Raw genomic sequence first — 23,403 nt, 5'->3', positions numbered from 1 at the left:
ACTGATAGATGATACAAACCACCACTTGGAAGCCCGGGTGAATTCAAAATAACACAGAATCACAAAAGCGACACCCCGCGGTATGATCCCTTGCTCCCAAGCGTCACGAAAGTGACGCCCCGCGGTTAAGGGGTTAATAACCATCACGGGAGAGATTTTTAAATATATGCGACTTCTGTGGTCTCTGCATGAGTAGCCTGACTTTCATATTGACCTAGCTAGTGATCAGTGGCAACTCTTGAGTTAGTGACAGTGGGAATTGAGCTTTTACAATACATGCATATTATTATTAACCTGGACTTACTCCCTCCATTTGGATTTACCTGCCTACAACTGCTGTTTTCAACACTATGCATTACTAGTGAGTTAAAACAACCCATAACATCTCTTAATTTACCAATTACAGTTTGTGTCTTCAGTAATACATTATTAAGTAAAAAATTTGTGTAATGCGTAATGTTAATATGTGCCACATTGTATTATGAATGACTGAAAAGTGATCCATTCGGTAAAATTTCAGTTTAAACATGATATTAAGTGTCTTAGGGGTTCCGTCTAAAAATCCAAAAAATTTGATAATCCAAATGATTCTCAGTCCACTGTCATTTGGGTTAATGGACTTTTACTGTATATATATACATGACCTGATATTAGTAATAACTTTAATAAAGTACAACATGGATCTGTATTACTTGAAGAGGTTCTGTACCATGAAACACGTACACAAAACCATGCATCAGTGTGTTGAGGTTGGCCCAGTGCCTCTTCTGGCCATGGGCTACTTCCACCGTGGGGCAGAGTGACGATCAGAGGTCCTGTTGCGGTGGCCAGAGGAGTGGTCGCTGCTCTGGTATACCTCTTCATCCAGCAACAGCTCAAAGTCTCCATATTTATCTGGGGCTGGTATCTTGTTCCAGTGCACACTTGAAAAAAGAAAGAGATTTGGCTTTTTGAGATATTACTAAAACAAGAATTCATAATTATTTTCTACATCGGATTCTAAACTGGGGAGATAATATATGCTGTATTCCCTATCTATCTATTTATCTATTGCCAGACACCATAATCCCGTAAAGGGTGGCCATTTGACACTGAGTTAGTTGTTTTACAGGGAGGGGCACCAACCCTTCACCAACCCACTTGTTCACAATAGGGAGCACGTATATGTTTGGTTATATGGTTACCACCCAATACAGGTAATATATTGAGTGCAAGAAGTCAGCAGACAGGAGAGTCATGTAACTCATGAATCTGGAAGAAAATTTAATGTGGGCATGTCTGAAAATACAACTGTAAATGATGAAAATTGAAAAACGAACACATGGACAAAATATAAGAATAAGATGAGCAAACATGAAAAAAACAGATGAATGGGAATGATGAAAAAAATAGAGCAAGCCCACAGGTACCGTAATGCATACACACCCTTCTCACAGCTTGTGGAGCGAATGTCTGCTCAATGAAATTCATATGCAGAGCATGCCTACTGGCAAACCAGCTTGGCTTGCCTGCCATCACTAAATCTGACTTCTGAAGGGGTAAGGTACATTTTGTGTGGCACACCTAGGAGTTACCAGGATCAGCTGTTAGCCTCATAACTCTTCATCCTTCTCCACCATCTTCAGGCTGGACACTTAAATTTAATCATCAAATGAAAGTGAGATTCAGCAACTGAGTATGAAGTGGATCTTTGTGAGTCACAGTGATTGAGAATCCATCACAAAGAGAATGAAGTTGCAAGGTCATCCACAGGGACGGCTTGACACTTGAATTAAATCACCAATGAAAGAGAGATTCAGCATGTGAGTATAAAGTGAAGATTTGTTAGACACAGTAAATGAGAATGTATCACATAGATGCTGAAGTAGCAAGGTCATCCACAGGGACAGCCAGGGTTGACATTCTGACAACTATTTATCTATCTATTGCCAGACGCCTTAATCCCGCAAGGGGTGGCCACAAACAAATCGCCTCCATGTCACTCTGTCCCCCACCATTTCACTGCCCTGCTCCCAACTCACACCACCCTCCCTCATATAGCTTTCCACTCCATCCCTCCATCTCATCCTCAGCCTCCCCCTCCCTCTCCCTCCCTCCACCTCACTCACATACACTCTCCTCATCAGTCTCTCACTCTCCATCCTCTCCACAGGGCCAAACCACCTTAATGTGTTTCTCCTAGCGCTTCCTATCACATCCACATCCACACCACACGGCTCCTTCTCTTCCTCATTTGTCAGCCTATCTCTCCATGTGACTCCACATGCTCCTCTCAAATAACTCATTTCCACTGCTCTCACTCTTGACTTGTGTCCTTCCAACAACGTCCAAGCTTCACTTCCATACGTTAGAGTTGGTATCACAATATTGTTGTGTAGTAGCTTTTTCACTTCCATGCTCACTTCCCTGTTTCTTATCACTGCTTTCAAGGAGCCAGCAACCTTTCTTCCCTGCTGCACCCTTTCTAGCACTTCGCCTTCTAAACTTCCATCCTTACTCATCACACTACCTGAGTACTTAAAACGCACTCACATTTTCCATTTCCTCCTCATCCAGCCTCACTGTATATTCATTGACTTCTCTTCTTTCGAAGACCATAATTTTACTCTTCCCTACATTCACCTTCAGATTCAGTTTCTTACACACTCTCCCAAACTCATCCACCAAGCCTTGCAGCTCCCCTTCGTCTTCACTTAACAATTCAGTATCACCTGCAAACAACAGTACAGGGAGTTTCCAAACACTGCCTTCTCTCATGAGGGCCACTTCAACATCCACTCCCCTACTTTGTATCTCTTGTATAACCCCATCCATATACAGATTGAACAACCATGGAGACATGACACATCCTTGTTTCAATCCAGCCTTCAAATAGAAAAATTTACTCAGTTCACCATCCACACGCACTGCAGCCTTAGCACCATCATACATACTCTTCACGACATTCAGCAATTTCCTATCTACTCCATATATTCTTAATACATTCCACAATTGTTGTCTATCCATCCTGTCATATGCTTTCTCCAAATCCATGAAGGCTGCATACAACTTCTTTCCCTTCTCTAGAAACTTTTCCACTATGGATCTAAGAATGAATATCTGATCTACACAACCTCTTCCCTTCCTAAAACCTCCCTGTTCTTCTCCAACTAATTCCTCTGTTATTTCCCTAACTTTGTCAATAAGTGTCCTACCATATACTTTTCCTATTACACTAAGAAGGCAAATGCCCCTATAATTACCACACATTTCTTTTTCCTCTTTTCCTTTGTACAGGGGAACAGTTATACTTGACTTCCAGTCCTCCAGGACTCAACCTTCCTCCCAGGCCAATCTGCACATCTTCCACATCCATTCTACTACTATCTCTCCCCCATGCTTCAGCATTTCACCACACACTCCATCAATTCCTGGGGCTTTCCCCATTTTAACTTTCTTCATTGCTTCCACAATTTCCATCCTACTGATTGCTTCTTCTCTTCTCACATCCCTCCTTCTTCCAGCCATTCCCCAGCCACTTATACTTGCATTACTTTCATTCTCTGTGTTCAACAATTCATTGAAGTGTTCTCTGCATCTGCTCACTTTTTCTTCCTTCTCCACTAGTAATCTACCATTTTTATCTTTCACTCCCTTACTAACTTCTCTGCCACCCTGTCTGACTCTCTTCGCCTCTTTCCAAAATATTTTCTTACATTCCCTCCACTTTACACTCAAATTCCTTCCAAATTCCTCATCCACTCTCTTCTTACTCTCTCTCACTAATCTTTTCACCTCTCTCTTTTTTTCTACATATAACTCTTTCTTCCGTCTCTCAACTTCTTCCACGCCTCCGTTTTTCATCCACTCACAATATGCTTTCCTCTTTTGTGCCACAGCCTCTCTCACCTCTTCAGTCCACCATGCTGTTCCCTGCATGCCCTTTTGTCTTCTCTTCATCCCACAGACCACCTCACATGCTGCACAGATTTCTTCCATGAATATCTTACACACACCTTCCATGTCCCCCATCTGCTGCAATCTGTACTTACCCAATTCCTCCTCCACTTCCCTCTTATATTCTGCCTTTTTTCCATCCTCTTGTAACTTTTCTACCCTCATTGTAAGAACTACTTCCTCCTGTCCTTCCCTTCTTCTATTTCTCCATTTTGTTTGAACACTGATTCTGACCACCACCAAGTGGTGGTCTGAAAGTCCACTCCCTCTGTATACTCTATATACTCTTGCATCCATCACACACCTTCTCATCCTTTCATCTACACACACATAATCAATCATTGCCTTCCGTTCATTTAGATCACCATCCACCCTTCTCATTACTCGCCATGTATACCTGTGGATCATTTTGTGCCTGAAGAGGGTATTAGCTATCACCAACCCCCTACCGGCACAATTGTCCACTAAGGCACTGCCATTCTCATCCACCTCTGCAGGCACACCCCACTTACCAACTACTCCATCCACCTTCACATTCCCCACTTTTCCATTCACATCTCCAGTCAAGAACACTCTCTCATTCCTTTCAAACTTTTCCAAGCACGTTTCCACATTTGTCCAAAACTCTTCTCTCACTCTTCTTGCACGATCTTGCATTGGCGCCTACACACACACATTTGTAGTCCAACTTTCACTCTTACCCACACAATCCTTGAGCCAACTGATCCATACTCTCTTATGTTTTTCTTCCAACAGTTACTCATAACAATACACACACCTTTTGCCCTCTCATTCTCACCTACTCCTGCACATATACCCCATCCATACTCCCATTTGCTCACACTCTCACCTAGCCATTTAATTTCAGTTAATCCACATACAGTACATCCACTTTTGCACCCTCAGGCACCTGTACAATCTCTCTCTCTTTCACCTCATCATTCACACCCCTTACATTCTATGTAGCTATGCACACCAAGTCCTTTGTTTGGTCCTTAGTCGTCATCTTTTGGTCAGTCCTGGTTCGAGGCTTAATGTTCATATTATTGGTTAGTTGTTTTCCGGGAAGGGACACTAACCCTCCGCCAATTCACTGTTTTCACGGAGGGAACACGTGTTGGTTGGTTATATGGTTACCACCTAGCGTTGTAAATGATATCCTGGTTTACAGGAAATCATTTGGCTTGCCACTCAATGTGAAGTTACCCCCCAAAAAACAGGGTATCACCACACCATGTGGGTGGATGATGGGTACCCCCACCTACCACTGACATAACACTGTATGTTTAAATCCAGCATTATCAACTGAAAAAAAAAAGATGGTGGCCTGATGCCAACATGTGTGTACCACTGAATGTCTTTCATGCACGTAGTCCTTTCATCCTTACTTATAACAGAAGAACAGGTTTACTGAAATGGTTAAGACTGTACATAAAGTGGCACAACACAGCCATCCATAAACTCTACAAACAATGCTGAAATTCTGTCTCCCTGTCAATAAATTGTAATAGCAATAACAGAAGCCTAGCAAATTCCAAAAGGAATTGTTGTTGTTGCCTAACTGCAGTCTGCCTGGCCAAGGAGACCTGTTGACTGCAGGTAAGCAGTTGCCCTTTTGGGGTCATCCTAAAGGTTTCATACACTGCAGATTTTGTATGTGCGTCTTCATGTGAGGAGCTGTGCTATTATGTACAGTATTCACCTATGCATATAGGTGTAATGTTTTGTGGGCCTATTCTGCAAGAGCAACATGTGTCATCTGTGATCCCCCCCCCCCCGAGGTCTAAGCTGGTAACTGAGGAGGGCAGTGTGATGTTCTGATCTAAGCCTAACTAGGTGTACAGCACACCCCTATGGTTTATTATGAGGATGTTTTTGAAAATGTTCATCACATAACATTTTATCATATATGAATTCACGTAGAGTGTGCATTTTCGTACATGGGAGAATGAGGGTTAGCGCCCCACCAGGATAAAGTTTGGGAGCATTCTTCCAGCCACATACTGGTTTGGCAGACATAAGAGGTGTTGTGGTTGAACCACAGTCGCGTACTGTATAGTATGCTTGAACCCAGTCGGCTTGCATGGGCTGATTACACTTGGTTCATAGACTACACACACATCCAAAGCCACTCCAACACAGCAATCACACTTACAAGCACTTCTCGCCCTACATACTATCTCTACCAGACAGCCTAAGGCAATTGGTAGAGACACATAGACTGTATCGTCCCCCCTTCGGTTGAGATAGGCCGGTCCTGCCGTGGACACTCAAACGGCTGCTGCTGCTGATGATGATGATGATAACATGGGTTCAGTGGGAATATGTTCTTGGTTAAGGGTTACCCACCCAACAAAGTCTTAAAAACAAGTTCCCAACTGACCTCAACTGGTAGTTGCTTCACTCCACTGCATTTCATTTGCCACTTACCATCAAAAATGTCTAAAAACAAGTTTCCAACGTACCTGAACTGATACTTATTTCACTTCACTGCACTTCTCTCATTGCTTGAACTCCAACATCACACATTGTTCCATCATTGACACTAATGTATGTGATAGCGATGAGTTCAAGGACCATCTTGGAACAAATGAATGACCGGCAGCTTGTGTGCTGGCAACTGTACAAGTGAAAATAACGATTGCACACTGAGCAGTTAAGCTTCATATGGGCTCACAGTGATCATACAAGTGAAAATACTACACTCGTATGACGAAAAAATGTCCTAAATTTTTCCTCATTGTACACCCATACTCTGATTTCCGGCAGTGTTGTGTACCAGTGGGAATGTTCAGTCAGCGTGTATATCGAACATCGAAGCAATTTTCCCCATAAGGTACTGATGAAAAGCTAGAGATGCATTCCAGGCCGAAACCCAAACTCTCATGTACCTTACTCAATCAGTGGAGACTGACACAGAAACATCATAGGTGATGTTATTATCCTCATAAACAGTGCTGTTGCTAAAAAATGAGACAGCAAACATCACTTGCAGGAAGGTGAGGTGGGTGGGATGTGCAGTTTGAGATGCATCTGGAAAACTGATAGGCAGGCAGCTAGCAGTATGCCAAGGGGGGGTAGGGGGGGGATGGAGAGGAAGACAAGCAGGGGTGGAGGAGGGTAGGGGGACAGGGAGGGAAACAAGAAAGCCAAACTGCCCACCCAGTCTCACTCATTGACTCACTCATTCACTCACTCTCACTGACTCTCTCTCTCTCTCTCTCTCTCTCTCACACACACACACACACACACACAGACAGCCACAACGGACGGACGTGTCTCTCAACAGCTCCCAGGCCCAGGCTGCATACCTTAAGTAGTTTCCAGGAATTATGTTTATCCTGTCTCCTATGGTTTTGTTTTAAGTTTAATATATTGTAAGTTAATATAGACTACTAAAAATGTAAAGATTTATTGGGAAGAATATACTTGAATGTTTTGTAGTATTTTCGGTAACAGCTGTTTTTGCTACAGTAACCAACATCCAACATGGCCGAAAATGTAAACACTAAGGGACTTGAATTTCCAGGATTTGATAGAAATACTAATATCATGGATCTGGTTAAAACATTGATAATGAGGATTAGTGAACTTGAAAAGAAAGTGGAGAATTTAGTGTTAAAGGACATGTCAGAGAATACGGAAATTACTATACAGAGTCTTATCCAGTCCAGTGAGATGGCGAACGAAGAAATCAGAAATTTGAAGCGTGAAAATGTTGAATTGAGGAGGAAACTAGAAGAGAGTACTAATAAAACAGAGAAGGTAAGTAGTGTATTAGAAGAACATAAAGCAAAGTGGGCACACGTAGAAGAAGAACAGAAAGAAGTGGTCAGCTTAAGAGAAATCATCCAGGAAGAAAGGGAAATGAACAAGAAAAAGATGGAAGAAAATGTAGTGAAAATACTGAAGAAAAAAGAGAAAATAGTGAGAAAAACTGTAGAAAGGAACAGATGCATGGTAATATTTGGAAACAGGGAGGAGGAAGAAAAGGTTAGATTCGTGAGACTCGAGAGAGACACAAACCTGGTGAGAGGTATATTAGGCAAAATTGACCCCGAAGGAGACAAGTGGGTAAAAGAAATTGAGGAAGTAAGGAGGATAGGGCCTTATAGGAAAGGGGAAACAAGACCAATGAGAGTCAAGTTGACATCAGGAAGTTTAGTAAATGATATACTCAAAATGGCCTGGAAATTAAGCAAAGAGGCTGGAATGGAAAATATTATAATAAGAAAAGATTTAAATGAAGAAGAAAGAGAAGTTTTAAAATCATTGAAGGATCAAGTAAAGGAAAAAAAATGATAAAAGGACAGAGGAAGAATGTAATACTTTTTTTTTGGAGAGTATTGGATATGAAAGTAAGGAAGTGGTATATAAGGAAATAGAAGCGAAGGAAACTAAGGGGGATAGCTGTGAAATATTAGAAATTGAAGAAGTGGTACTGACGGAGAGAAGAGGGTATAAAAAACATGAAAAATAATTGAAAGGTGATATACACTAATATTGATGGTTTAATATCGGCCAGGATTGAAATTAATGATTTCTTGAGAGAATATGAACCTGATGTCATGTGCTTTGTAGAGACCAAATTAAGAGAGGATTTTGATGTTCATTTGGGAGATGGTAAATACAATCTGTGGAGAAGAGACCGAAAAGAAAAAACAGGAGTAGGAGTGATGATAGCAGTGAAGAACAACATAAATGTAGATACCGTGGAAATGGGAGAAGGCAGGGCTGAAGTGATATATATGAAATCAGAAACTGGAGAGAAAGTCGCGAGAGATATGACTGTAGTGTATGTTGCCCCTAAGACGAGAGCATGGAATGATGACGAATACCATGAGATGTTGTCAGATATGGCTATGGTCCTTTCACCGCAAGAAGTCTGTTCAGGGTGGGGCCCACCTGGTGAATCACCTCTAGCGATGCTGCCAAATCAACCGTAGTACATGCCTCTCTCTCTCTTATTTCCCATCTATGTGCTGTTTGAAATTGTTTTTTATATTCTGTATATAGTAAAGGAAGCTATATAGTACACTGAGTATCACTTTTTAGAATTATAACAACGATTTGAATGAATTCTTTGACACGTGGCAGTGCTTTCTTCCCATGTTGCCACGCCGTAGAATTGCCAATTTGACCACCAATTATCGGATTATCACCTACCCCCATCCCACCTGTTTCTCTCTTCCTCTCTCTCTCTCTCTCATCAATATAACAGAAAGTTCTGATGACGAAGAAAATTATGATTAAAGATCAGAGAGAGGATTAGGCCGACAGGGGAAACCTCTTAAAAATAAAACGCGCCTAGACTTTTACCTCATAAGTGGTGTGGAAAAAAATTGGAAATAAATAATATACAGGTAACTCGCACGGAACACGATCTCACGGAACGCGCTCGCAATTATACACGGTAAGGGCTGGGATACATATAAGACAACGTAAGATTTAAAAACCATTATGAAAACTACAAATTAACGCAGGAGAGGCCTTTGAAATATCAAATCCTCGAACGTCACCGCAGCGCGCGGTTTGTTTTGATTACGTGACGATGTAGGCGGGAAATTATTCAGTGAGTGAGACATTCCCGAGTACAGTAGCACAGTATTTGTAAGTTAAATATTTACAGTACCGTACTGTTCTGGTAAGTTTATGTGCAACTTAAAGTACTATTAAATAATGTTAAAGCAAGAAATAAAGTCTTATAACCAGTTTACCTGATAGGCGTCAGAATATTGCCTTTTTTATTTGTTCGTTTTTTCCACAGTGCGTTCAGTATTTGTAAGTTAAATATTTACTGTTCTCGTATGTACTGTACTTGTAAGCACTTAAATAAAGTTAAATCATTAAATAAAGCCTTGTAACCAGATAACCCGAATTATATGATTACCCATGATCGGCGTCGGAATATTGCCGTTTTTGTTCGTTAAACTCTTACTGTACTGCTTTTCTACAGTACTGTATTTGTAAGTAAAATATTTACTGTTCTGGTATGTACTTGTAAGCAATTAAAGCATTAAATAAAGGAGTTAACCTGATTTATATGATTACCCATGATCGGCGTCGGAATATTGCCTTTTTTTTTGTTTGTTCGTTAAAGACTTATAATAAGAGAAAAATACATTTTTGTCTTGGTATCTTTACCTATTTGCCCAGGTTTGCTGTAATGGTTTGCAACTTGTAGAAAACTGTGAAAACTTTCGGGAAGTGAACGAAAATCTGGGACATGACCTTGACTTCACCGTCTCAAGTATCATCTGTCATTAGACTGTCAGTTCACCACCGGCTATCGTGATGAGTGGATGTACGATTTTTTCGCTCGTGGCCATGCCTAACCACACATAGTTACACCCATTATCTCGACCCAGACAGAAAATACAACCTTTTTCCTCCCTTGCAAAACACAAACAACCACCCTGTTTACGAGGCAACAATATATATATCGCGAAAATAACAAGGTAAAATGATAAAGATGAACGTAAAATGATTGAGAAAGATGAACATGTTATGACGGAAAAAATACGTTTTCCCTGTCTGTAAACGTATTTATTTCTGCTTTGCATCTGTATTCGTAATAATTAGACTTATTGTTCGTTCTGAAACTGCATTACGATTCTATTTTTAGCCATTCTCGTGGTGTGGGAGCTGGAAGTTGTGACACAACTTCCTTATTGCTAATCGGACTGACCCTCCACCTTATTCTCCTGTGGCAGAGTCTAGCCTTGGAGGACGTGCAGTTTTCTCATTTAGGACTGAAAATTCAACTCTTTCGCTCTCTTTTCCAAGCATGGGCACAACGATAACGTAAAAAATAACTCGAAACTACCATAAACATAAATCAAAAAGGTGAAAATGTATTCATAACATTTTTTTTTTTCCAGCCATTCCTAACAGATTATGTACTGAAATCATTCGATATCACAGTACTGCATTTCTAAGTTAAATATGTACTGTTCTGGTATGTACTTGTAAGTTAAAGCACTGGTACCAGTTAACCTAATTTATTACCTATGATCAGCGTCGGAATGTTTCCTTGTGTTTACGTACAGTATTTGTGTGTGGAAGTTTTGCTAGGAGTACTGTATTTGTGAGTTATAACATTAAATAAACCTTCTAACCACTTAAAGTGCTTTCTAGTGACAGATAACAGCAAAACAACACATTTGGGGGGTCTAGGGAGCAAAATACGGAGTAGTTTAAATATACGCGATTTCGCACCTAACACGGCACGGTAGGAACGAAACCCTCGTGTTCCGTGCGAATTACCTGTATATACAATATATATATATATATATATATATATACATAGAGAGAGAGAGAGAGAAACAGGTGTGATGGGGGTAGGTAGTGATAATCCAATAATTGGTGGTCAAATTGGCAATGTCGCACTCGGGGGAATTCCAAATTCTGCCACACCCTGAACGGACTTCTTGCGGTGAAAGGACCATAGCTATTTACAAAAAATAATTGAGAAAAGCAATAACATAATTTTGGTGGGTGACTTTAACTGTAAAGAGGTGAACTGGGAGGAATGGGACTCAGGAGGCAGTGAGGATTCGTGGGGCACTTTATTATTAAATAAAATAATGAATAATGTGATGATGCAATGGGTCAGAGAAGAGACATGGTTCCGAGGTGAGGACACACCAGCAAGGTTAGATTTACTGTTTACCAAAGAACCCGATGTAATAGAATCATTGAAATATTTCTGTCCTATAGGAAAAAGTGATCATGTGGTCATTGAGTTCCAGATGATAATAGGGAACATCGAGCCAAGAGACGAGCTTCATAGACAGGGAAGATACAACTTTGGGAAAGCTAATTTCACAGGACTGAGAAACTTTTTTGAAAATGCGGATTGGAGAAAATTCAGAGAAACAAGAGAGATACAAAGGAAGTGGGATATCTTTCTAAACCTCTACAATTTGGGAGTGGAAAAATTTGTACCAAGAGTAACAGAGAAAGAAAACAAGAAAAAGGAGTGGTTAATAGAAGGTGTATGATAGCAAAAAAAGAAAGAAATAAGGCGTGGAACAACTGGAGAAAGAGGGGCAACAGCAGAACAAAGGAAGAATATAAAAGAACTGGAAATGATTACACAAGAATACGTAGAGAAGAAGAAAGGAATTTTGAAAAAGGTATAATAGACAAATGCAAGGATGAACCCAAACTGTTTTATAGATTTGTTAATGGCAAATTGAAACAAAGGGAAGGAATCAATAAATTGAAAGTAGAAGGAGAAGTCTATAAAGATGCAGCAATGCAAGCTGAAACAGTGAACAAATGTTTCCAATCAGTTTTCACTAATGAAAAAGAGTTTGTGGAAGGGGAGGGAGTGACTAGAAATGTACCAGTGATAATAGATATAAAAGTGGAGGTACAGGAAGTGTACAAATTATTGGAAATTCATGATGTAAGGAAAGCCCCAGGACCTGATGGAATTTCTAATTGGGTACTGAAGGAATGCAGAGAACAACTAGCAGATAAAATTCAGTTTAATCATGTGTTCTCTGGAAGAGGGGAAAGTGCCACAAGAATGGAAGAGGGCAAATGTGGTACCAATTTATAAGGGAGGAAACAGGGAAGAACCCCTGAATTATAGACCAGTGTCGCTAACCAGCATGGTCGCAAAATTGTGCAAGAGAATCCTGAAAGACAGATGGATAAAATATCTAGAAGAGATGAATATTTTGGCCGAATGTCAGTTTGGATTCAGAAGTGGAAGGTCATGTGTTTCTAACTTGTTGAGCTTTTACTCAAGAGCGATTGACGTGCTACAGGAGAGAGATTTTGTGTACTTAGACTTAGAGAAGGCCTTTGACAAGGTACCTCATAAGAGACTAATGTGGAAACTAGAATATATAGGAGGACTGAAGGGGAAACTCCTGGAATGTATGAGAGACTTTTTAAGAGACAGACAAATGAGGACAGTAATAAAGGATAGGATGTCTGGATGGAGGGAAGTAACAAGTGGAGTCCCCCAAGGCTCGGTGTTGGTGCCAGTAATGTTCCTGATTTACGTAAATGATATGGTAGATAGAGTGAACAGTTATGCAAGTCTATTTGCTGATGATGTAAAGATCTTGAGGAAGGTAGAGGTTGAGGAGGATTGTAAAATGCTGCAGGAGGATCTGGATAGGATACATGATTGCAACCGGAAGTGGGAAATGAAATTTAATGTAATGTAAAATATTGGAAATTGGTAAAAGTACCAGGAGGCCATCAATGAATTATTTGTTGGGTAATGAATTAATCACAAAAATGAGAGAAGAGAAAGACTCAGGAGTGCTGGTCCAAGATAGTTTGTCACCTGAAAAGCACATTAACCCGTCACGTCCCGAGGTTTTCTGCACCTCTGACATCCCCCAATCCCGAGGTATTTTCGAAAAAAAAATTTTCGCTAAAACCTTCGCTTTTGGTGAGAAACATCGAAAATTCATAGAGAAATCGCTCACTAAGGTTTAAAATACTCAATTCATGTAGGAGTTCCTCCTTACATGACTGGGTTTTCTAACATGCTAGCACCAAAGAAAACGAGTTCTATGGGAGGGTAACTATTTTATCCACTTATAAACGGTATTTATTTATTTATTGGTACGAATTTATATGTAGTATGAGAGTATATTGGTTTTCAAGCAGTAATAAAAGCATTATAAGCATTGTTTCACTCACTAACTAATCACCATACCTGACCATTTTTTGCCACATTACCTGATCATTATTTCTGACTGTTTCTTCTTCTAATGCTATGTAAACATTGTCCTCCACATTGTCATCAATTGGGGAATCACTCTGGCCCTGAATATCTTTACTGGCCGGGTCACTGGTAACAGGTGAATTGCCGAGACAATGGCGTGAGTGGGGGAGGGGGGAGGTTATGCGGTGTAAGGCATTGTCCCTGCTTGGCATCTTGTAGGGGAATAGAGGAAGGTGTCCCGTGTATACATACGAAAAATCACGCGCGAAAATTAAAAATTGTGCAAATTAGGGACCTTGCAATTGCACGACGTACCGGTACATCGCCGGGACTGGCAAATGCAAATTGTTGCAACGTACCCATACGTTGAAGGGACGGGGCGGGTTAATAAGATAGTTAGAGAGACTTATAAACTCCTGACTAACATAAGAATACCATTTCATTATATGGATGAGGAGATGATGAAAAAATTGATAGTGGCCATGATCCACCCCAGGTTAGAATATGCAGCGGTAGTGTGGTCCCCACACAAAAAGAAAGATATAAACAAGATTGAGAGAATACAAAGAACAGCAACCAAAATGGTCCCCAGTCTGGCAGATCTGTCATACAGAGAGAGGCTGGAAAAGTTGGATTTGCCTTCCTTAGAGGAAAGGAGAAAGAGGGGAGACATGATTGCAGTGTTCAGGACCATGGTGGGAGTAGATAAAATTGACCGAGAAGATCTGTTTTTATGGGATAAGAGAGCAACAAGAGGAGATGGAATGAAACTGAAAAAATCAAGCTGCTTGAATGATATCAAGAAATATAGCTTTCCTTACAGAAGTATAGATTTATGGAATAGCCTGGACAAAGAGATCATCCAGTCTAAAAACTTAAACGAGTTTAAAGCTAAATTTGACTTACTGAGAAACAGCGATGGGAACCCACGAGTATAGCATATTTCGTGTGCATCTCAATTAGGTATATTGGGTAAATACATAAGTATTTCGAATGACTTAGACAAAAAGGTGGTGCAGGAGAAAAACATTCATGTGTGTAAAAGTAAACTAGATAAATGAGGATATGGAGACAGGACAACACGAACATCGCTCAATTCCTGTATACTACAAATAGGTAAATACAAATGGGTAAATACACACACACACACACACACACACACACACACAAATGATGCGGAAATCACGTATGCTGAAATGGTGAAAGTAAAGAAAGACTTAGAAACAAGGGTGGAGGAAAAAAGCATTAAACAGGAAGTGAAAAGAATAATCCAAAACAATCCAAAGTTAGTCGGAGATTCAATAGATATAAACAAATCTATAGTAATCACTGGTATAGAAGAGGAAGAAGTAAAAAACAAGATCACAAGAGACAAAAAGGAGATGGCAAATGTAATGAGCTTACTGAAAGAAATATCAGAGGAAATCTGTAGTAAAGACAGAGGAACACAAAAGGTTAAAGAAATACGAGAAAAGCAAGACAAGACCTCTAAAGGCGACTTTCCAGAGTGTAAACACTGAGGAGGAGATACTGAAAAATGCAAAGAATCTTACGGAAAAAGAGGAGTTAAAAAATGTATGGATAAAAAGATGCCTAACACAAGAGGAACTGGAATTACTGAAAGAGAAAAGGGAGGAAGCAAAAACAAAAACTGAGGGAAGATCAGAAGAGGAGAAGAAGAAATTTTTTTACAAAGTAATAGGATTGCAGGTACGAAAGTGGTACATAAACAGGAGGGAATAAAAAGGAGGAAGGTAGTAGAACCATGTCATGACAAGTATATAAACATGATGATTAAGTTGATGTACTCAAATGTGGATGGAATGGTAACTAAATTATTAGAGATGAATGATTATGTCAGAGAAAATGAACCACATATAATATGCCTAACTGAAACAAAATTAACACCAAGGATATCAAATGACATACTAAACTTAGAGGAATATAATATATGGAGAAGAGATAGGAACTTAAAAAAAGGAGGAGGAATTATAATATTAACTAACAAAAATCTAAAAGTCAAAGAAATAGAACTAGATATACCCTCACAAGTAGAACTGATTGCAGTAGAGATCAATACATCTGAAGGGAAAGTAATTGTAGCCAATTTGTACATGCCACCCAGATCAAACACATAGGAAAGAGACGAATATGAGGACCTGCCAGAGAGTACAATTCAGAGTTTAAGAGCATTGCTACATAAAATGGAAGAGAAATTGGAAAGAATTATACTAACTGGAGATTTTAATACAAATATATATTGGAATACTCTAGATATAATAAGCCAAGAAAGCTGTTGGGACCAAAAGCTCCTGGATCTCGTGCAAGAGTTTTTCCTAACTCAACATTTTTTTTTTTTTTTTTTTTATGCGAGGAAGATGGAACCAAAGGCCATGGCCCGCAGTAACAGTTCCCTCCAAGAGAAAAACAAAATAAAATAGAGAGCCAAATTCAAGATCCGATCATTTTAAGATGCCTGGACACACTGCGTTTGATAGACTGGAGATCATAGGCAGCAGGAAATACAGATAGAGGGAGACAGTTCCAGAGCTGACCTGTTGTATAAATGAAAGACTGGGAGAAACGGTTAACTCTTGCATTAGAGAGTTGGACAGAAAAGGGATGAGAGTTTGCTGCCAGACGGGTGCTACGCGCCCATCGTAGATGTGGAGGAATGCAAGCAGACAGTTCAGAGGAGCAGTGACCATTAAAGTAGTGATAGAAAAGAGATAAAGATGCAACAGTGCGGCGAAGAGACAGAGGTTGAAGGGAGTCAGTAAGAGGAGGAGAGTTAATGAGACGAAAAGCCTTTGACTCCACCCTATTGAGAAGAGCTGTATGTGGGGAGCCTCCCCACACATGAGAGTTGTACTCCACACAGGGGCGGATAAAACCCCTGTATAGAGTCAACAATTGTGCAGGGGTAAAGAAAGAGCGGAGTCGGCTTAGCACACCTAATCTCTTGGAAGCAGATTTTACAAGAGATGTAATATGGTCTTTCCAAGATAACTCCCGAGTAAATGAAACCCCCAAGCATGTTCAAGGATGATGCAGGATTAAGCTGAATATTATTAAACATTAATGGGTTTACCTGTGGAAGATTTTGTCGGGTTGATAGGTGTAAGAACTGAGTCTTAGATGCATTAAAGACAACCATATTATTTTTACCCCAGTCAGAGATATGAGCCAAGTCAGACATTAGGTGTGCCATAGCCTCATCCCTTGTTTGTTGAAGTAACTGTTGAGATGGGGGTTGCGGGAACCGAATGGAAAGGTGAAGGGTGGAGTCATCAGCGTATGAGTGGATAGGGTTAGATGTACAGCTTAGAAGATCATTGATGAATAAAAGGAAGAGAGTTGGTGATAGGACAGAGCCCTGAGGAACACCACTGTTGATAGATCTAGGAGAAGAACGATGGCCGTCTACAGCAGCGGCTATAGATCGACCAGAAAGGAAGCTAGCGATGAAGGCACAGATAGAAGGATAGAAACCGTAGGAGGGCAGTTTGGAAATTAAAGATTTATGCCAGACTCGATCGAAAGCCTTTGAGATGTCAAGTGCAATGGCAAAGCTTTCGCCAAAGTCCCGAAAGGAGGATGACCAGGAGTCTGAAAGGTAGGTGAGAAGATCGCCAGTGGAGCGTCCCTGACGGAACCCATACTGACGATCGGAAAGAAGGTTGTGATAGGAAAGATGCCTTAAAATTTTTCTATTAAGAATTGACTTGAAAACTTTTGAAATACAGGACGTTAAAGCAATTGGACGATAGTTGGAGGGTTGGGAGTGGTCACCCTTCTTTGGGACTGGCTGAATGAGAGCAAACTTCCAGCAAGAAGGAAAGGTACAAGTTGACAGACAAAGACGAAAGAGTTTGCCTAGGCAGGGTGTAAGCACAGAAGCACAGTTCTTGAGAACAACAGGAGGGACCCCATCAGGCCCATATGCCTTGTTAGTACTGAGGCCAGTGATGGCAGAAAATACATCAACTGAAGAAATTTTAATGTCAGCCATGAGGAAGTCAGAGGGGAGAAGTGATGGAGGAACAGCACCGGAATCGTCTAAGGTGGAATTGGAGGAGAAAGTCTGTGCGAAGAGATCTGCTTTATCAGTAGAAGAAATAGCTACAGAACCATCAGAGTAGAAAAGAGGAGGGAAGGATGATGAGGTAAAGTTGTTAGAAAGATTTTTGGCAAGGTGCCAGAAGGAGCGGGAAGAATTCGAGTTGGAGAGTTGAGAGCATTTAGTATGGATGAAATTATTTTTAGTAGAGCGAAGAACAGACTTAGCACGATTCCGGGCAGAAACGTAAAGATGATGTGATTCAGGGGTGGGTTGGCTCCGGTACCTTTTGTAGGCCTTCTCCTTGTTGCGGACAGCATTAGAACAAGCGTGATTAAACCAAGGCTTTCTTGCGTTAGTCATTGGATATGAGAAAGGAATGTATGCTTCCATGCCCGAGAGAATAACCTCCGTAATGCGCAAGGCACACTCAGATGGCTCACGGCCATGGAAGCAATAATCATTCCAGGGAAAATCAAAGAAGTACTGCCTAAGGGCCTCCCAGTTCGCGGCTCCAAAATGCCACAGACGACGTTTTCCTGGAGGGTCCACAGACCGTACCGGAGTGATAGGACAGGTTAAGGTAATAAGGTTGTGATCGGAGGAGCCCAACGGAGAGAAAAGATTAACAGAGTAAGCAGAAGGATTAGTTGTGAGGAAGAGGTCAAGTATGTTGGAGCTCTCTCCAAGGCGGTCAGGGATACGGGTAGGGTGCTGTACAAGCTGCTCTAGGTCATTAAGGATAGAAAAGATGTAGGCTTGTTCACCAGGTGGATCCGTGAGAGGAGAGGAGAGCCAAAGGTGGTGGTGAACATTGAAATCTCCAAGAATGGAGATTTCAGAGAAAGGAGAAATGGACAGAATGTGTTCCATCGTAGAAGTAAGATAGTCGAAGAATTTTTGATAGTCAGTAGAATCAGGGGATAAGTAAACAGCACAGATATATTTAGTCAGAGAATGACAGGAAAGCCGAAGCCAGAGTGTGGAGAATTCAGAAGAATCAAGTTCAGGAACACGAGAGCAAGATAAGTCGTTGCGTATGTATACACAACAGCCACCTTTGGCTTTGAAATGAGTATAGAGAAAGTAGGAGGATACAGAAAAGGGTTTGCTGTCGGTTGCCTCAGACAGCTAAGTCTCCGTTAGAATAAGAAGGTGAGGTTTAGAGGAGGAGAGGTGGTGCTCAACAGAGCGAAAGATAGATGAAAGGCCGCGAATGTTGCAGAAATGAAGAAGAAGAGAGTCAGACAGTGGTTCCAGGCACCTCGAGTCGTCACTGGGAGAAGGGCAGATGGCGGGGGCATTTATGGTCCCCCCCCCTGGGGACTCCGAGGCTTGATTAGTAGACGCCATTTTTGTTGATTTTTGAATAGGAAGTGTAGTGTGTACTGTGCATGTAGTTTGGTGAAGATAGTTAGAGAAATTTGTACTGGAGAGCATGCTGGCCTACTCTCTGTGTAACTGAGACACTGAAAAAGTTCAGCAAAGGGGGATGGTCAGGAACTAGTCCTGAGGGCTGATGAAACGGGAGCTCCAGCACTCCCTGTCATCAGCTTTCCATCCACCTCGGGAGTACTGCCCTGCTCGACTGGTGCTACAGTCTACTCCGTGAGGGAAACCACCTGAAAAAGAGGACTCGATGTACCCTCAGTGCTAGATCTCATATTTACTAGGCAAGAAAATGATATTGACAGTTTAATACTGTATATCACCCTCCATTCAGCAAAAGCAACCATGCAGTACTAAATTGCAACTTCAGGATAGCATATGACATGTTAACAGTAATGAACGTTACAAAAAGAGCCTAAACTATAAAAAGGGAAATTATCATGACCTAAAGAACTACTTCTTAGAAATTGTTAGGGAAAAGGAGCTTAGAGGACAAGATTTAAATGCTGCATATAAAAAATTCTGCGAATTTTATGAAATAGGAGTCCAGAAGGAGCATTGTGGTGTGGATGTGGATGTGATTGGAAGAGTTATGAGGAACACATTGAGGTGGTTTGGCCATGTGGAGAGGATGGAGGGTGAGAGACTGACGAAGAGAGTGTATGTGAGTGAGGTGGAGGGGGGAAGAGGAAGGGGGAGGCCGAGGATGAGATGGAGGGATGGGGTGGAGAGGTATATGAGAGAGGGGGGGTGTGAGTTGGGAGCCGGGCAGTGAAATGGTGGGGGACAGGGCGACGTGGAGGCGATTTGTTTGTGGCCACCCCAAACGGGATTGAGGCATCTGGCAATAGAGTGTTAGATAGATAGAGTCCAGAAGTACATCCCACAACACAAAGAAGCAGAAAAGAAAAGAAAGAAATGGTTCAATACAGAATGTAAAAAATCAAAAGAAAGAAGAGATTTGTTGTGGATTAGATACAGAAGACACAATAATGAAAGGGCATATAATAATTACAAACAGGCAAGAAACGATTATACAAGAATAAGGAGGGAAGCCCAAAAACAGTTTGAGGAGGATATAATAAATAAAAGTAGTGATCAACCAAAGCTATTTTACAGCTACATCAGATGCAAAACCAAAGTAAAAGATAAAATACAATCCATTATGGACAAGGGAATCATCTATACACAAGAGAAGGATATTTGTGAAGCACTAAATAAGAATTTCCAATCAGTTTTTACAGAAGAAAAAAACTTTGAGAGGGACTATGTGGAACATGCATGCCAACACATACTACCAGATATACAAATAGCAGAAAAAGTGATACAGGAGGAGTTAGGTAAATTAGACAGAGGAAAAGCAAGTGGTCCTGATGAAATTTCATGTTGGGTGCTACGAGAATGTGCAAAGGAGTTAAGTGAACCATTATTTTTAATTTTCAAGAAATCCTTGAGTCAAGGTAAACTACCTGATATTTGGAAGAAAGCAAACATTGTCCCCTTATTCAAGAAAGGGAATAGACAAAATCCACTCAACTACTGACCAGTATCACTGACCAGTGTTGTAAGCAATGTATTAGAAAAGCATATAAGAAAAGCTTGGGTAACTCATCTAGAAGAACACAATATGATAACAGAAAGACAGTTTGGTTTCAGAAAAGGAAAATCATGTGTTACTAATCTGTTGAGCTACTATGACAGACTAACAGACACAATACAGGAAAGAGAAGGATGGGTGGACAGTATCTTTTTAGATTTCAAGAAAGCATTTGACAGTACCACACCAAAGACTTTTATGGAAACTGTACCATCAAGGAGGAATTCGAGGCAAACTGTATTGTTGGATGAAAGATTTTTTCATAAAAAGAGAAATGAGAACAGTACTAAGGGGAAATTACTCATCATGGAAAGAAGTGATTAGTGGAGTACCACAGGGCTTAGTGCTGGCACCAATCATGTTTTTAGTGTATATAAATGATATAGACAGTAACACTGGAAATGAAAGCTATCTAAATATGTTTGCAGATGATGCAAAAATACAAAGGAGAATTACTAACACAGACTCTTGTAACGAGCTACGAGAAGAATTAAATAAACTTCATGAATGGAGTAATACATGGCAAATGGAATTCAATGTGAACAAGTGTCATGTAATCAAGTTTGGTAAAAGTGGAAAAAGACCTGATTGGGATTATACATTAGGAAATAAAACCCTACACACATCAGAAAGAGAGAAGGACCTAGGTGTGATTATCAATAACAGACTATCTCCGGCTGACCACATCAGTGAGTAGGTACGGAACATGTATACACTGCTTGCAAATGTGAGAATAGTATTCACATACATAAATGAAGACATGCTAAGAAGGATAATAACATCATTCATCAGACCAACCCTGGAGTATGCATCAGTAGTCTGGAGTCCTCATCTCAAAAAACACATAGACAAGATTGAAAAAGTTCAAAGGGCCGCTTAAGGGATCTAAGGGATCTAAGCTACGAAGAAAAACTAAATAAACTGAATTTACCAACACTACAGGAGAGAAGGAAAAGAGGTGACATGATAATGCTATATAAATGCATATCAGGGAAGGAGAAAATAGACAAAAATGATTACTTAACCTATGGGGAAGCATCAGCAAGAGGACACTGCAAAAAACTGTATAAGAAGAGAGGTGATAAAGACGTAAGGAAATTCAGTTTCCCAAACAGAGCAATTGATCAGTGGAATGCACTACCGAATGAAATAGTGTGTGCCAAAATAATTTACAAATTTAAGGATATGTACGATAAATATGGTTTAAGACACGGGACAGTACGAGCTTGACTCATTCCTGTAAAGATACAATTAGGTAAGAACAATTAGGTAAGGTAAGACACACACACACACACACACACACACACACACACACACACACACACACACACAAACACACACACACACACACAAACACACACACACACACACACACAAACACACACACACACAGAGGCAGCGTCAGATTCAACACGTCTGTCTCCTCGCTCTGTGCTGGCCACCGTTGGCCACAACTGGCCATACCTAAATTGTACCTTTATATGAGTCAAGCTCTGTACTAGGTTAAAGTAAATGGTGTTCTAATATAGTAGAGCAAGTTTAAACAAAAGTGTTGTCCAAATAACAGAATACAGCCAATTAGTGCAGGAATGCACTGATCAAGGTTCAAGTTGTTTTGTCTACCTCAGGGAGTACCAAGGTGATGCATACTTGTAATTAGAATTTTTTTCTCATTAATACCACAAGATCACCATCTTTAGTAAAGCGAATATGGAAGGAGTTAAGAAAAGGGATAAAGGTAGAAAACAGGATGATGATTTCTACCAGGAACTGGTTGAAATGGAAACATACTCGTTTAACAAACTATTAGAGAGGGTGTACAGATTAGAGAAAGCATTTCAGAGTGAAATGGATGAAATGAAGAAGCAATTGCACATGGAAGAGGAGGAAAATGGAAACTTAGTAAAGGAATTAACCCGCCCCATCCCGACCACTTTTCCACCACTGACTCCCCCCAATCCCGACCATTTTTGGAAAAATTATTTTTTTGCTCAAACCTCCGCTTTTGGTGAGAAACATCGAAAATTCATAGAGAAATCGCTCAGCTGAGGTTTAATATACTCGATCCAGGTAACAGTACCTCCTTACCTGACTGGGTTTTCTAACAGGCTGGCACCAAAGAAAACGAGTTCTATGGGAGGGTAACTATTTCACACCACTCATAAATGGTATTTATTTATTTACTTGGTACGAATTTATATGTAGTACAAGAGTATATTGGTTTTCAAACAGTAATATAGGCATTATAAGCATTGTTTCACTCACTAACTCATCACCATACCTGACCTTTTTTTGCCACATTACCTGATCATCATTTCAGACTGTTTCTTCCTCTAAGGTTATGTAAAGTTTGTCCTCCACATTGTCATTGATTGGGGAATCACTCTGGCCCTGAATTTCGTACCGTGGCATGACATGGCTTTACTGGCCAGGTCACTGATAACAGGTAAATTGCCGAGACAATGGCGTGCAGGGGGGGGAAGGAGGTCATGCTGGGTAAGGCATTGTCCCTGCCTGGCATCTTGTAGAGGAAGGTGTCCTGTGTATACGTACCAAAAATCACTCGCGAAAATTGAAAATTGTGCAAATTAGGGACCTTGCAATTGATTCATGTTTAGGTACGTCTACGGGATTGGCAGTGACAAAACGTGTGGATGTTAATTCATGTCAACGGGACGCCGCGGGTTAAACAAGATAGACACAACAAAAGATGAGCTGTCAGCT

At 40.6% G+C, this 23,403-nt stretch overlaps 1 protein-coding gene across 1 annotated transcript in view; it reads right to left on the bottom strand.

The window, feature by feature from the left end:
- Positions 1 to 778: 778 nt before the first annotated feature.
- TTLL1B (Tubulin tyrosine ligase-like 1B) overlaps positions 779 to 23,403 on the bottom strand; it is a 586,529-nt gene continuing 563,904 nt past the window's right edge. Inside the window, exon 9 of the mRNA XM_080268174.1 lies at positions 779 to 923. Coding sequence (XP_080124300.1) covers positions 779 to 923 — 145 coding nt within the window. The remainder of the gene's footprint in view (positions 924 to 23,403) is intronic.

Source organism: Coenobita brevimanus, chromosome 26 (assembly GCF_032717465.1).
Source record: "Coenobita brevimanus isolate Jiangsu-jjx chromosome 26, ASM3271746v2, whole genome shotgun sequence".
Taxonomy (NCBI): domain Eukaryota; kingdom Metazoa; phylum Arthropoda; class Malacostraca; order Decapoda; family Coenobitidae; genus Coenobita; species Coenobita brevimanus.
This window is presented reverse-complemented; position numbering and strand designations above follow the sequence as displayed.